Raw genomic sequence first — 14335 nt, forward strand, 5'->3', positions numbered from 1 at the left:
AATTATCTAGAATCAAGATTGATTATTATAATTATGCACCATTCAGTTTCTTTTAAAATTTTTATTTCCATTTATATTGTAGCATGTCTATATGCTTCTCCCCATTTTGTTTACTTTGCAGTTATATAAGCCTTCCTAAGCTTCTCTGATTTTTCATAATCATTATTTGTTGTAGCATATTAATAGCTGATTAATTCATGAATTCCAATTTGTTTAGCTATTTCCAAAGGAAGGGTACCTACTTAGCTAAACATCATATTCTACACAGCACTGAAAATTTTCCTCTATAGGCATTCCTCTCCCTCCCTTACATGTAATTTCATGAAAGAGCCATTTAAAAAAATCTAACCTTTGAATGAATGGGAGAAGATATCTCTCTCTCTTGAAATTTAAATTATTTGGTAATAGTTCAGATACATATTATTCCTGAGTGGGATGTATTATCAACTATTCAGAATGAGAGAATGAGGAGATCTAGGTTGTAATCCCATTTCTGTCATTTTTTTTATGATCCTAGAAAATTCACTTTTTCATTGAATGATGTTCAAGCCTCTGAAATTCTAAGCATCTCTGAAATGATAATTCTACTATTCTCACTTGATGTAAAAGATTCTACTATAGTAAAAATATTATAGGAACTGCTGAGGATATCTCATGATTTACCATAATTCCCTGGGTAACTGTTTCATATTTTTAGGTCTGAAATAGATGTTTCCTTAACTTTCTCAAGGGATTCTCTTGACAACTTGAAACTGAAAAATATTTTTGGAATTTCAAATGGATGTTATTATATTCTATATTCAGACTTTTTTTTGTTTTCATTAAGTACTTTGATAATCATTGCAGCCAATGTTTTTAGTGAGATTTTTTATAGGTTCTAACTTATTTTCATGTACATTTGAGACCTCAAAGACTATGTTGCTCTTACCAAGTAGGATTTTGTGAAACTCAATAATGTGTTTGCATATTGTGATCAGATATTAGAAACAGTTAAAAAAAAAGCACAACCCTGTTTTTTATAAACTTAAGGAGTAAACAGTCACTATATACACATATATGTATAAATCTATGTGTACAAATAAATCAGATCTGTCTATGTACATTTATTTTTGTTGTTGTTGTTCATTCAGTCATGTTTGGCTTTTCTGACCCCATGAATCAAGCATGCTCCTTTATTATCTATTATCTTCCAATTCTGACCAAACTCTTGCTCATTGCTTCTATGAAACTGTCTTTCTATCTCAACCTTTGCTGTCTTTTTCTCCTTTTATCTTCAATCTTTTCCACCATAAGGGTATTTTCCAATGAGTCCTATCTTCTCATTATATTGCCAAAGTATTTAAGCTTTACCTTCAGTATTTAACTTCAATGAACAAGTTGAATTGATTTCCTTAAATACTGACTAATTTGATCTTTTTATGGTCCAAGGGACTCTCCAAGGACTTTTCCAACACTACAGTTTGAAAGCATAGACTTTGCAGTATTCAGCTTTCTTTGTAGAACAACTCTCCTAGTTATACGTTGCTATTTGAAAAACTATAAGCTTTGACTACATGGTAAAGGTGATGTCTCTGCTTTTTAGCATGCTGTCCAGTTTTGCCATAGTTTTCCTTCTAAATAACAAGCATCTAGTAATCATATGGCAGCAGTTGTCTGCAGTGATCTTTAAGCCCCAAAATATAAAATCTGACTCTGCTTCTGCCTCTATTTGCCAGAAAGTGATAAAGCCAATTGCTATAAACTTGTTTTTTTGATGTTAAGCTTTTATACTCTTCTCTTTCATCCTAATCAAGAGAATTCTTAATTCTTTTCACTTTCTACCATACTAGTATTGTCTGCATATCTGAGATAATTGGTATTTTTCCTGGCAACCCTAATTACTGCTTTTGATTCATCCAACCTGACATTTTACATGATGTATTCTGAATATGTTAATAAATAAAACGACAATGTAAAGACTTCTTATGCTTCTTTTCCCATTTTAAACAATTGTTTCATGTTTGGTTCTGACTATTATTTAACCCTTTTACAAGTTCCTTAGAAGACAAGTAAGATGATCTGGTATATATACATATATTTCTGTTTAACTAAAACTCCTTTTACTGGACTAGGGTTGTGGAAGGCAAAAGGGGAAAAAATATAATTACCTGTAATCATTCTATAGCAGGGGCTATTTTTACCATGAGTTTCTCCAGTCAGCTGCCATTTGAATTTGTATAATGTCAAATGAAAAACAAAGAATTAAGATAATATCTACACTACTGGCAAAAAATAAATCACCCAATGCTAAGTTCCTTCAGTGTCCTAATGAGATTTATATTGCCATTTTAAGTGAATATCAAAAGGGTGACATTCTTCAAAAAAGCAAGTTATTCATCCCTAGTCTAGCACTTTGGCCTGATGGAAATTTTTGGATGACCCTAATTAAGGGCAATCTGGAAACTTAGGGAAAACCTGCACATCCATTGAAGAACCTTATTAGGAAAGGCATCAACTCATTTGATAATAGATGTATTAGTCATACTGGTGAACTTGTTTGGCCCAATAAAGTGTGTAGCTAAAGCACAGAATTCTTTTAGAAAAGTCTATGAAAAATTTTAAAAATACTTCTAGTGCCAAGATGATGGAGTGAAAAAGGAACTCTCTAAAGACCTCTCCAAACCTCTAAACCTCCCTAAGACCTCTATACAACTAGAAAACTGCCTCAGAATTGATGTAACAGCATGGAAACATTTTATCAGCATAGTTGGAAAGATCTATCTCACTGGAGTTAAAGGGGAATGAGGTCCAAGATCAGGAGCAGTAGCAGCTGCCGCCACCAGCCTCACAGCAGCACCATGAAGCAAGAATCAAAGCCTGGGGAAATCCACCAGGAAGGTACCACCTTCCTGTAAACCAGCAGCTCCCCTAGGCAGCTGAGTAGTCTGTGCAGCAAGACCCCACACCAATGACTCTACCCCCAGCACAAGCCACTAGTGAGGTCTTGTGACTACACTGTTGACCAGTAGTAAAGTCCCAACAGTAGAACCACATCCCTGAGATTTGTCAGCAGAGAGACCTTGTTTCCATAGCAATTCAGCCACTGGACACCCATCCTGGGGAAAACCAGCAATAAAAACCCAGGGTTAGATACTAGAAAGACTCTGTTACCATAGCAACTCAGCAGCAAGGTCCTACCCCTGGAGCAGGCTAACAGCTAAATCTCATACCCGGGGTGTCCCCACTTTCCTTCCTCCTCCCCTCACCCAGTACAAGCAGAAGGGAAGTGTGTCCTTCAGAGAAAACAAGCAACTAAGTCATAAAAAGCAATAAAAGCTTAGCAGTGAGACCCAGAGCCCCACATAAAAACTTGGGACAGTGAAAGACCAGAGTCCAATTTTCACATAAAGACACTAAGTCATACACAAAAAAGTCAGAAATCAATGCAATCAAAATTATAAGGAAATCATACAGGCATTGATCTACTACATCAATTTTACTATAATTTATTTTAAAATGTTTTGATTGATATTTTTTGTTTCTTACATTGTCATAACATTCCATATAACCCTCCCACCTGGTCCTTAAGCACCATTCCTCATGACAGTGTAATTTTTTTTTAGAGAGAAAAAATAAATCAGCACAACTGATCAACACATTGAAAAAATCTGAAATCCCTGTACTCCACAAAGGGGCAATTTGGGTATATCTTTTCATATCTCTGTTCAAATTTAACTTGATCTTTTATAATATTTTTACATTTACTTTTAATTTTACATTTGCTTTTAATTTTTTTATTTTTTGATTTTTACAATTACTTTTAATTTTACTTTACATTTAATTTAATTTAAATTTGTTCATTGAAGGTTAATTATGAACATTGTTTATATACATTGTTACAGTTACTATGTATATTGTTTTCTTGGCTCTGATTATTTCACTCTGCATCAGATGATAACAGATTTTTCCATGCTTCTTCAGTTTACCATATGCATAATTTCTTATAGTATGGTAGTATTCCATTTAATTTATGCACCAAATTTGGTTAGCTATTATCAAACTGATGGGAATGTATTTTGTTTCCAACTTTTGGTATTACAAAATGTGCTGCTATAAATATTTTAGAGCATGTAAGTGGACTCTTTTCTTATGGATAGCTTACTAGAGGTATAATCCTGGTAATAAAGTCTCTGATTCAAAGGATATGTATGACATTTTAGTCATTTTAACTTTTCAAAATTATGCTGTTTCATAGCCCACAAAATATATTCATATACCAGTTTTTCCATAACTCCTTCAGTACTGACTGTTGCCATTTTGGGTCATTTTTGCTGATTGGCATGCTATGAGGTAAAACTTCAGAGTTGTTTTGATGTGTATTTGTTTTATTATTAATGATTTGGAGCATTTTCATTGATTATGAGTGATTTGCTGTTCTTTTGGCCATTTTTCTCTTTAGGTATTAATTTTATACACAAGATTTAATTATTCACATATCTTGAATACCAAGTCCTTATAAGAAAAATTACCTAAAAATTCTCCCCATTATCTATTATTCCTCCCTCTTATGTTATATTAATATCAGTGTAGAAGTTTTTCTGTTTCAACTAATCAAAATTATTTATTTTCTCTTTTTCTGCTTTTTCTTTTGTGGTTAAGAATACATTCCTTATACAAAGCTGGGAGGGGTATATAATCTGTTTCTTTGCTAATTTTTTATAGCATGATCTTTAATATTAAGATCATGTTTGATATAAAAAGTATTGTGATAGGTAGTAGAAGATGTTGGTTTGAGCCTTATTTCTAATCCGACTGCTTTCTAGTTTTGCCAGCAGTTTTTTTTCTTTTTAGAAAAAATCAAATAGAGTTTTCCCCTAGTTAACATGTTTTATACTTCATCAAGCACTAGGTTATTGAACTCTATTGTTTCTGAATATTCCTTTTCTAATCTGTTCCATTGATCTCTGTAATTTAACAAATATATATAGTTTTGTTAACTGCTATTATGTAATATTGTTTGATGTCTAGAAATGTTAATACCCTTCATCCTTACTTTTTTTACCATTCTCCTTGATATTCTAGATCTTTTGTTTTTCCAAATGAATTTTGTTATGTATCAAGTTTTGTAAAATATCCCCTTGGTAATTTCATTAGGATAGCATTAAAATGTAAATTAATTTTTATAGTATTGTCATTTTTATTATATTGTCCTGATATCTATGAGTGTTAACCATTCTTTCAGCTATCTAGTTTGTTTTGTATTTCTTTAAGGATTACTTTATAATTGAATCTATAGAAATCTTATGTGTACATTGGTAGGTTGATCTCCAAATATTTTATGCATTTTTGTAGTTATTTGGAGTGGAATTCTCTTTCTATTATTGCTTGTCATGTTTTTATTATTATCATATAAAATGTTGATTTTGGAGGATTTATTTTGTATTCTGCAACTTTGTACAACCTAGTAATTATCTCAGTACCTTTTCTGATTTCCAAATGAACCATCACATTATCAATAACATGAATAGTTTTAGCTCTTCTTTTCCTATCATTAGTCTTTTAATTCCTTCCTTTTATCTTGTTTCTATTGATAATTTTTTCAGAATTATATCAAATAATAGGAAACACAATGGGAATCTTTGTTTTGCTCCCAGGCTTACTATATTTTAATTATGGAATTTTTATGAAGAGCTTTGTAAATGATGACTAGTAAATGTTATGATAACAAAAATACATAAATGCATACACATACATATACATGTGTTTATATGTTGTTGGAGTTTTTCAATCATGTTTGACTCTTTGTGACCCCATTTGGGGTTTTCTTGTCAAAAATACTACAGTAGTTTGCCATTTCCTTGTCCAATGTATTTATAGCAATTCACCCCAAAAGTTTGAATTTATATAAATATTATTTCTCTATATATCATTATGAATATGTGTGTATATTTGTTTATATTTGGTTTTTTAATGTTTGCCAAATATTTTATATGATCCTTTTTATGAAGTCATCTTAGGTGAGCATCAGATCTACTGTGTAAAATAGGTGCTATTATCATAACCATTTTATAGACACAATAGTAATTAGGCAGGCAAGTAGAGATTAAATAACTTGCTTAGGGTCACATAACTAGTTAACATCTGAGGCATCATTTGAACTGAGGTTTTTCTGACTATTCCTGCCACCAGATATTCCAGCTGCCTACAAAGTATTATTTAATTGTATTTCTTTGTCTATAGAGTAAAATGAGGCACATAAGCTCAATGATATTAAGTAAGATATATTAATTCAAAAAAAATTCAGTGATCTGGTTTTGTCTCAATATGTAGGCGCCTGGATTCTAATGCTCTGGTGTGTGACTGTGATCTAACATGGCTGGGACAGCTTTTAAAAGGCTATGCTCAGAATGGCCACATTCTGGCAGCTGCAACCTGTGAATATCCTAGAACCCTTCAAGGAAGATCAGTTACTTCCTTAACAGCTGATGAATTCAGCTGTGGTGAGTCCTTTTTATAATGTCTTATAGCTTTCATGTACCCTCTTTCTTTAATATACCTATTAATAAATGTAACCTTGAATAACTGCTTACAGAAATATGTTGTTGAAATACTATTAGGCTGTTTTTTTTTTTAAGAGTAACTATAGTTCTTTGTTATATGCTTTATGTCCTTTAAAGGAAATCTTTAAAATCATAGCATTTTTTTTTGAGCAGAAAAAAAAAAAAAACAGGTTTGCAACATCTCTTCCAACACCTTCATTTTACAGATAAGAAAAATCACATCACAGAAAGTTAATATAATTTAGTCAAGACAGGAGAGCTGGGTTCAGACCCGAGATCTTCCAATTCCCAATTTACTGTGCTATTCACTGTACCAACACTGTCAATTAGGATAAGTAATGATTTTAATGTTCATTTTTAATTATGAAGTATAAAATTTTGAGACAAATTATGATTTTATATCTATATAATAAGTTATAGCATTTATGTTTTAAGTCTTGACAGCCTAGAAACATATATGAATCCTAAAATTTTATAGCGCTATAGGCTATTGTCTATTATCATTTCACTAGGTTTAAAGTCTGGAAATTCATAGACAATGTGAATGCTGAAATTAAAGTAATTATATAGTATAAAATATTGATGTAATGATGGAAAATCTTAAAATGCTCAGGACATTGACCTTGTAAAATGACAGTTTTGACCATATTTATTAGGAAAAAGTTAAGATTTTACCATGAGTCAAAAGGGAGATATTTTGGGGAAAGAAGCAGTTTATGATAGAAGAATGTCTATGTGCACATGGTTGATCTTTTTTTTTTTTTGTCAGATATGATTTATATATCATCATATTCCTTCAGAACTTACAATGACTATTACCTATTGGATCACATGTAAAGTGCTCCATATACCATTCAGTATTTTCCATTGTCTGCCATTCTGAATACCCTACTTATTCAACCCCATTTAATAATATCTCCTGCCATATCTCCTTTATTCTTGCTGGCATGATATTTTTATATTCCCTAAATTATGTCTTCCATCTTCTTTGCTTGAGCATATAATGATTTTTCTTCCCTGAAATACTTTCTTAACTCTTTCTACCTTTTCATATTCATCATTTCCCTCAAATCCTGATTCATGGCTCCCTTTCTTCAAGAAACCTTCCTTGTCTAATTTCAGTGTAACATGATCATTTTACTCCAATTTCCTCAGCTCCTCTGTATAGTTTGTACTATATTATTGCTTTCACATATTCTTCAGATGGCTTTTCTATATTTGTTTTGTTACTCTAGGTTGTAAGCTCTACAAGGACAAAAATTGTTTTTTTTTCTGTTTATTTTGAATGCCAGCATCTAATACACAGCTATGTGTATAGTAGGCATTTAGTAGTGAGTCAGTAAACACATATTAAGCACCTACTGTTCCAAGCATCATACTCAGTCCAGGGATTATAAGTAAGTTAAAAGATTGTTCCTGTTCTCAAGTAACATATAATCTGATGGTGGCAATAGCATGTAAACAACTATGTTCAGGCAAGTTATATACAGGACAAATCACAAATAATTAACAGAGGGAAATAACAGAAAATGAATGAATTTTCCAAATATTGGGGATTTGGGAGGGCATAATAGTGATTGATCATTGATCAGTCACCATAGTGAATTTTGTTTTGGGAATGATTATAATGACTAATCACAGGTCAATCAAAGAAACCACACACACAATAGAAAGTCAAATTATATGTACTCTAGAGATGTCTTTTATTAAATTACTACTCTGTGGCTAATAGTGGTGCAAAAAGCAACCTTAGGATCTTGAAGGCCAGGTAAGCTTGAAGTGAGCAAATTTTTGAGTGTTTTACCAAAATGAAAAGGTTTGACATTTGGTTCCAAGTTTGACCTATATATCTGATATCTGAGGACCAAGCAAATTAAGGTGAGAAATGTCAGTTTGGTCATGAGAAAATGCATTTTTTGGGTCATAGCAACTCTGCAACTCTTAAAGACCATCAACTAAGTCAAAGAGAGATTATAATCTACATTGATGGAGGGAGTAGCTATCCTGAAGAATTCCCAACTCTTCAAAATATTGGAGCATAACAATGTTACTACTTGTGACCAAACAGTAATGCAAATAAAAACACTTAGCAAATTCATTAATTGTATTTAAACATAAAATTCTATTTCTAAATCTAATTTTTATGAAGATTACTTTTAAACTAATATTAAATAAAGACATTTTTCTTTACTAATTAGTAAATAGGAATGCAGTTGTTTTTAGTAGTTACTTTCTTAAATGTTCACTTGCTATATTTATTCTAAGATAAGTGAACCATAATATTCCTCTTTTGACAACTTGAATCAAGCCATTGAAGGTACAATTGATTAATCTTATGATAGAAGTTTAAGGAGTATAAGGATTCATTTCCTATCATGGACATTTGTTCTTTTTTGTTTTTTTAACTCTAAATGTAATATAAACCTAAACAAGAAAATAGATTAAAAGGAACACAGAGTGAAAGCATATTTACACTTTAAAAACATTTTAAACTTCATAAGAATGCCCTGTGTGTTTCTTTTCTCTTTTTAAAAATAAATTTTTATTGATATCTTTTGTATCTTTCATCATCATGGCATCAAACATTCCTCCTCCTTCCCTTCCCAGAAATTCCTTCATCTTGTATAATAAATAGGAAGTCTTTTTAGAGAGGAAAACAATATCAGGACAACTGATCAATAAATTGAAAAAGTTTGAAAATATGTGCCATGGGTATCATTTTTGCATCTCTCACCTTCAGAAAAGGTGGATTGGGGGGGTAATCTTCCTATAATAATTCTCATTTAAGTTTTCTAAGATCATCTCGCCTCCCACCTTTATCCCTACTCATCCTTCCCTTCTCTTCACTCTCCTCCTCAGCACAGGAGAAAACCCACATGACCATAATTCCCTCTCACAAAAATGCTCCCCAGCTTCCAGTATTCAATGAGCTGAGATCCAATTCCAGGAGTCTCAGGGCAACTTTTTATTGCTTAAGAGCAAAGGTTTATCTCTCATGTATGTGATTTTTATAGCATGCCTGAGGGAGGCATCTCAGTTCAGGGTCAACCTCTCCCCTTTCCCCACTCTGTGTATTTCTTTTAAATGTGGCAAACTGGAAAAAGTGGTGGTTTTGGAGTTTCTATGTGATCTTGGGAAAATGATTTAACTTGGGAAAATTTCTTTATCTGTAAAATGAGGTGATTGATTGAAATGTCTAAGGTCATTTATAGTTACAAATCTATTATCTTATAAAACAATTCATGGTTTCCATATACTGAAAAATACTGGTTCTTTTCTGGCTCATTTTGCAGATGAGTAAACTAAGGCAAACAAGATTAAGTGATTTGCTCAGAGCCACATAATAAGTATCTGATGCCAGATTTGATTTCAGCAAAATGAGTCCAGCCAGAGACTATCCATTGCTCCACCTAGCTGCTCAGATAAAATATGTAGTACTTATGTTAGAGTCCTCATAGATCAGGTTTGTTCTTTGGGATAGTAGAAGAACATAAGGACCTCTGTTGCTTACTGCCTTTGTTACCTTAGACATGTCACTTCATTTCCCTGATCACCAGTTTCTCAGTTCTAAAATAAAGGGTTGGGATAGAAAAGCTACTTAGTGTTAGATTTACAGTTATATGATGTGCCCACATTTGTTCTTCATAGCATTTCTCTCACATGCTCCCTCTTTTCTATTGATATTGATTCCACTTTGGTTTAGGAACTTATCACTTAATACCAGCTTGTTCTCTCTTGTATTTTTCTGCACCTTTCAGCTGTCAGATTCTTCTTTATAAAACAAATGTTTGATCACAACTACCACTACCCACACACAATAAACTCCAATGGCTTCCTATTGCCTGTAAGATCAAAATTAAATCTCCCTTTTGGCCTTTAAAGTCTCTCATAAACTGGCCTATACATATGGTCCCAAGCTTTTACACTTTACACCTCCACCTCCTCCCATGTTCGATTGATTCACAATAGCTTTTTTGCTGCCCTTTCATGTCTCCATCTCCCAACTTTTAGTTTTTTCACTGTCTATTCCACATTTTGGAGCCTTTCCCTCCTTTTTCTTCCCTACCTTCTTAATTTTAGTGCCTCTCCTCTAAAATTATTTCAAATTTGCCCTTTATATACTCTTTTGTACATTGTTACTTGTTGGATGTTGTTTCCCTTTATTAGACTGTGAAGTTTTTGGGAGCAAGGAATGGTTTTTCACAGATTTTCTTTTTCTATTTTCTTTTTGCCTTTCTTTGTATCTCTAGTGCTTAGCATGGTGCCTGAAAAATAATAGGAGCTACATAAATCCTAGTTGACTGACTACTCTCCTTTTTTTCTATATAAAATAATTAACTCAAATGATTACTAAAGGTTTTTTATATATCCTTGCCAGATATAAGATGGGAGAATCTTCATGACACTAGTTGTAACTTGAATTTGAGATACTGTAAAGAATAAAGAGAAAATATGAGATTTGTTGTAAAAAGTAAAACACCTAAGTGAAAAATGGCTTCTTCCAAATTTAATTAAGTATGATATGAGACTTTTTGGAAGAATCTTAAGCATGCTTTATTACAATTAAATTTAAAATGCTTCCATGCTTCTAGCATTCAAATTTTAGTCTATGGAAAGGGAACATTAGCTTGCATTGGTAAGCATTTTTGTTCATCTAGATTTAAGGATTAGCCTATGAAACCTCAAGTTAAAATGCATAAACTGGGTGGTTAGAAAGTTAATTGTCCAAGAACAGTGCATGCAAAACTGCAAGTTTAATTTAGCTAGTTGGTTTGAAAAATTGACCCATAAAAACCTAAATCTTCCCATAAATACAGCTGCTTTGAACTTTTAGAAATTAGAGCACTCAGAAAGCTTGACTTAAAATGCTGTACTGCATATATTTTTTCATGGGGTGAATTGCAAGCAAAAATTGTTTCTAACTACCAAACAGAAAATACAACTAAGGTGTCTTTAAGTATGTAAAATGGTGATGAAAGGATTGGGTGATGTTTTGTGAATTTCTTTTAGCTGATGAAACCTTATATAAACTTCTGCTTTCACATAAGCCTCACTTGCCAAAAGAACTCTGAATTTTCCCTTCAGCTCCTTTTCAACAGCCTCTGTAGCATATGGTGAAATACTAATCTTTTAAGACTTCTCCTAAGTCAAATTATTTCTTTTATTACAGAGAGACCTCGAATTACCTTTGAGCCCCAAGATGTGGATGTCACTTCAGGGAACACTGTCTACTTTACTTGCCGAGCAGAAGGAAATCCCAAACCCAAGATTATTTGGCTTCATAACAAGTAAATGTCATCTAAATATTCTTATGTATGTACAATAACCCGATTTCAGATGTCAGTGGCCTGAAGCTCTTTAATTACATCTTTGACCATGAAAAATAAAGATGGTATAATAGAAAAATATTTGAGGAACTTATTGACAGGCATGGTCTTTAGTTCTGCCTTTATCTTGATGGCTTAAGCTATTCATGGTGTTTTTAAAACAGAATATATTTTGGGAAAAGAATGATGAATATATATAATTAGGGAACTAATGAAAATACTTTTGTCTAATCCTTAGAAAGAGAAAATATTGAGTGGAATAATTCATTTTGATCTTGATTTAATTGGGTGAAAAATGCTATTCTTTCATAGGTTTCAGGCTTAAGCAAAACTTTGAGATTGGGTCACATAATGTCAGAAACAGATATATATTTAATATTATAATACTGTGTAAACCTATATTCACAGTACAGCACTTATTATTTTTATACTTTTCTGTGATATATCACAAATTACTCTATGGTTTAGACAGATGGGGTTAAATTGACCTATACAAATACCACCCCAGGATGAACCCAAGGAAACTTTTAGGTCGTACAAGATATGTATGACTTAGTGAGGAAAGAACTTGTTTTTTAATATAATGCAACAAACTCCAAATTATCTTATGTTTCTCTACTCATTCCTTGGCAGTGGCAAAGAGAGAGAAAGCTAGTCCATTAGATGAAAAGGACTGTCAACTTCAGGCTTGCTTTTTCTTCTTGGACAGTTTTATCTGGCAAATAGTGAACTCTGTCTCTAGACTTCCTATGGGGGGGTGTTGCAGTGAACTAACATCCTACTGAAAAATGAAACAGATATACAAAAAAAGGATAGTTTTAGGAAAATTAGGAAAGGAGAAAACACTAAAAACTGGGAGAGGAATGAAGATCAGGTAAGGTTTCTCAGATGATGCCAGAGCTAAGTCTTGAAGGAAGATAGAAATTCTGAGAGGCAGGAATGAGTCATAGACATAGAGGGGTGAACTGCGAGATAGGAAGTTTTAGGAACTGATAGTTTTCCAGTATGGCTGGAGTATAGAATCTGCAAGTGAGAATAATATGAATGAAATAAGTCTAAGTAGGAAGATAGGAGCTAAGTTATCAACTAGGGAGAGGAGAGGATAGACTTAAATCAAGCTAGACAGAAATGTCAAGCCAATAGATAGTGAAAACTTTTGATTGAGGGGGGTTGATATGACCCTGGATGGATGTTAAGAAGGATACTTTGGCAGTTGCATGTAAAATGGATTAGGGATAGGAAATGGAGATGGGAGTAGAGGTTAGATATGGGAAGTAGAGAGATCAATTGGGAGATGTTCAGGAAAGAATTATAAGAGCCCAAACCAGAATCATGACCATGAAGGCAGAAAGGACAAATTTGAGACATGTGGTAAGAGTAAAGTCAATAAGAACTGGGAACTGATTGGTTATGGAGGCAGCATAAGAGGAGGGATATGGGATGATTTCAAGATTAAAAGTCTGAGTAATTGAAGTAGTGTCTTCAGTAGAAATAGAAAACATTTTTTTGTAGAATATAATTTAATGGGTCATTGAATCACACTAGCAGGAAATGTACTTTTATTTTACAGATAAGGAAACAAAGGCCAAGAAACTTTTGATGGCTTTTCCAGAATCACTCAACTAGTATATCTTGGATGCTGCATTTGAAATCAGAGTTTTCAGATTCCAAGTGTTTAGCTCTGTCCACTGCACACATATACAACCGTATTGATTGCCTTTCTGTTTTCCTCCTTGTCTGTCTTCTTCTGTCATAGAGTTTTGTTCTCAAGAGCCTTGAAGGTCACTGGAAGTTTTCTCCATGATAAAATCCCATATTAAGGAATTATACCTATTTTTTTCTCCTGAACATTCTTGAAAATTTATGATATTTGTTGTATTTGACTAGGGACTATATTCCTCTTACCTTTCATAAACTCTAAATAACCACAGAGTTATTTTTCTCCTAGGGTTCCTTTTGTTTATCATGTCACTTGCTAGTTTGTCCTCATTATTAAAATTAGTTAGGACTGATGTTCTCCTTACTGTTTCTTCTGTCTTCTGGAAGGCAATATACATGACAACAGATGTATATCATTAATTGATTGTTTCATTTTATCAGACAGACAATCCAGCAGATTCAATTTATCTGATAACTACTAAGCACTTTCTGTATACAGAAGATTATGCCCTGGAAGAGATGCAATTTAAATAAGAAACAGTCTTAATCCTCATGTATTTACAGTATAATACAAATAAAAACACATATTTGTAATTATAATACACATTAAACTATAAATCCCCTAGAGTTCCTGAATCTCCAGTGCTTAGCATATTGCCTGGCATATATTTGGTAAGCATAATGAAAGATGCCAAAATAGTGAAGTCAGGAGGAAGACTGGGTTTGCATATGAGGAGGAGTGGGGATGGAGCAGGGTTTAAATTTGCTAAATCTGGGGTGCTAATAGGCCGTCTATGAGAAGAGGTTCTA

At 32.8% G+C, this 14335-nt stretch overlaps 1 protein-coding gene across 2 annotated transcripts in view; it reads left to right on the plus strand.

Annotated features, from left to right (window-relative positions):
* PXDNL (peroxidasin like) overlaps positions 1-14335 on the plus strand; it is a 538497-nt gene that overhangs the window by 363665 nt on the left and 160497 nt on the right. For both annotated transcript variants that reach the window (XR_004230951.1, XM_031946417.1), the window contains exons 7-8: positions 6310-6479; positions 11710-11827. Coding sequence is in view for 1 of the 2 variants with exons in the window: in XM_031946417.1 (XP_031802277.1) it covers positions 6310-6479; positions 11710-11827 (288 nt within the window). In the remaining variant the exon portion in view is untranslated. The remainder of the gene's footprint in view (positions 1-6309; positions 6480-11709; positions 11828-14335) is intronic.

Source organism: Sarcophilus harrisii, chromosome 1, assembly GCF_902635505.1.
Source record: "Sarcophilus harrisii chromosome 1, mSarHar1.11, whole genome shotgun sequence".
Taxonomy (NCBI): Eukaryota; Metazoa; Chordata; class Mammalia; order Dasyuromorphia; family Dasyuridae; genus Sarcophilus; species Sarcophilus harrisii.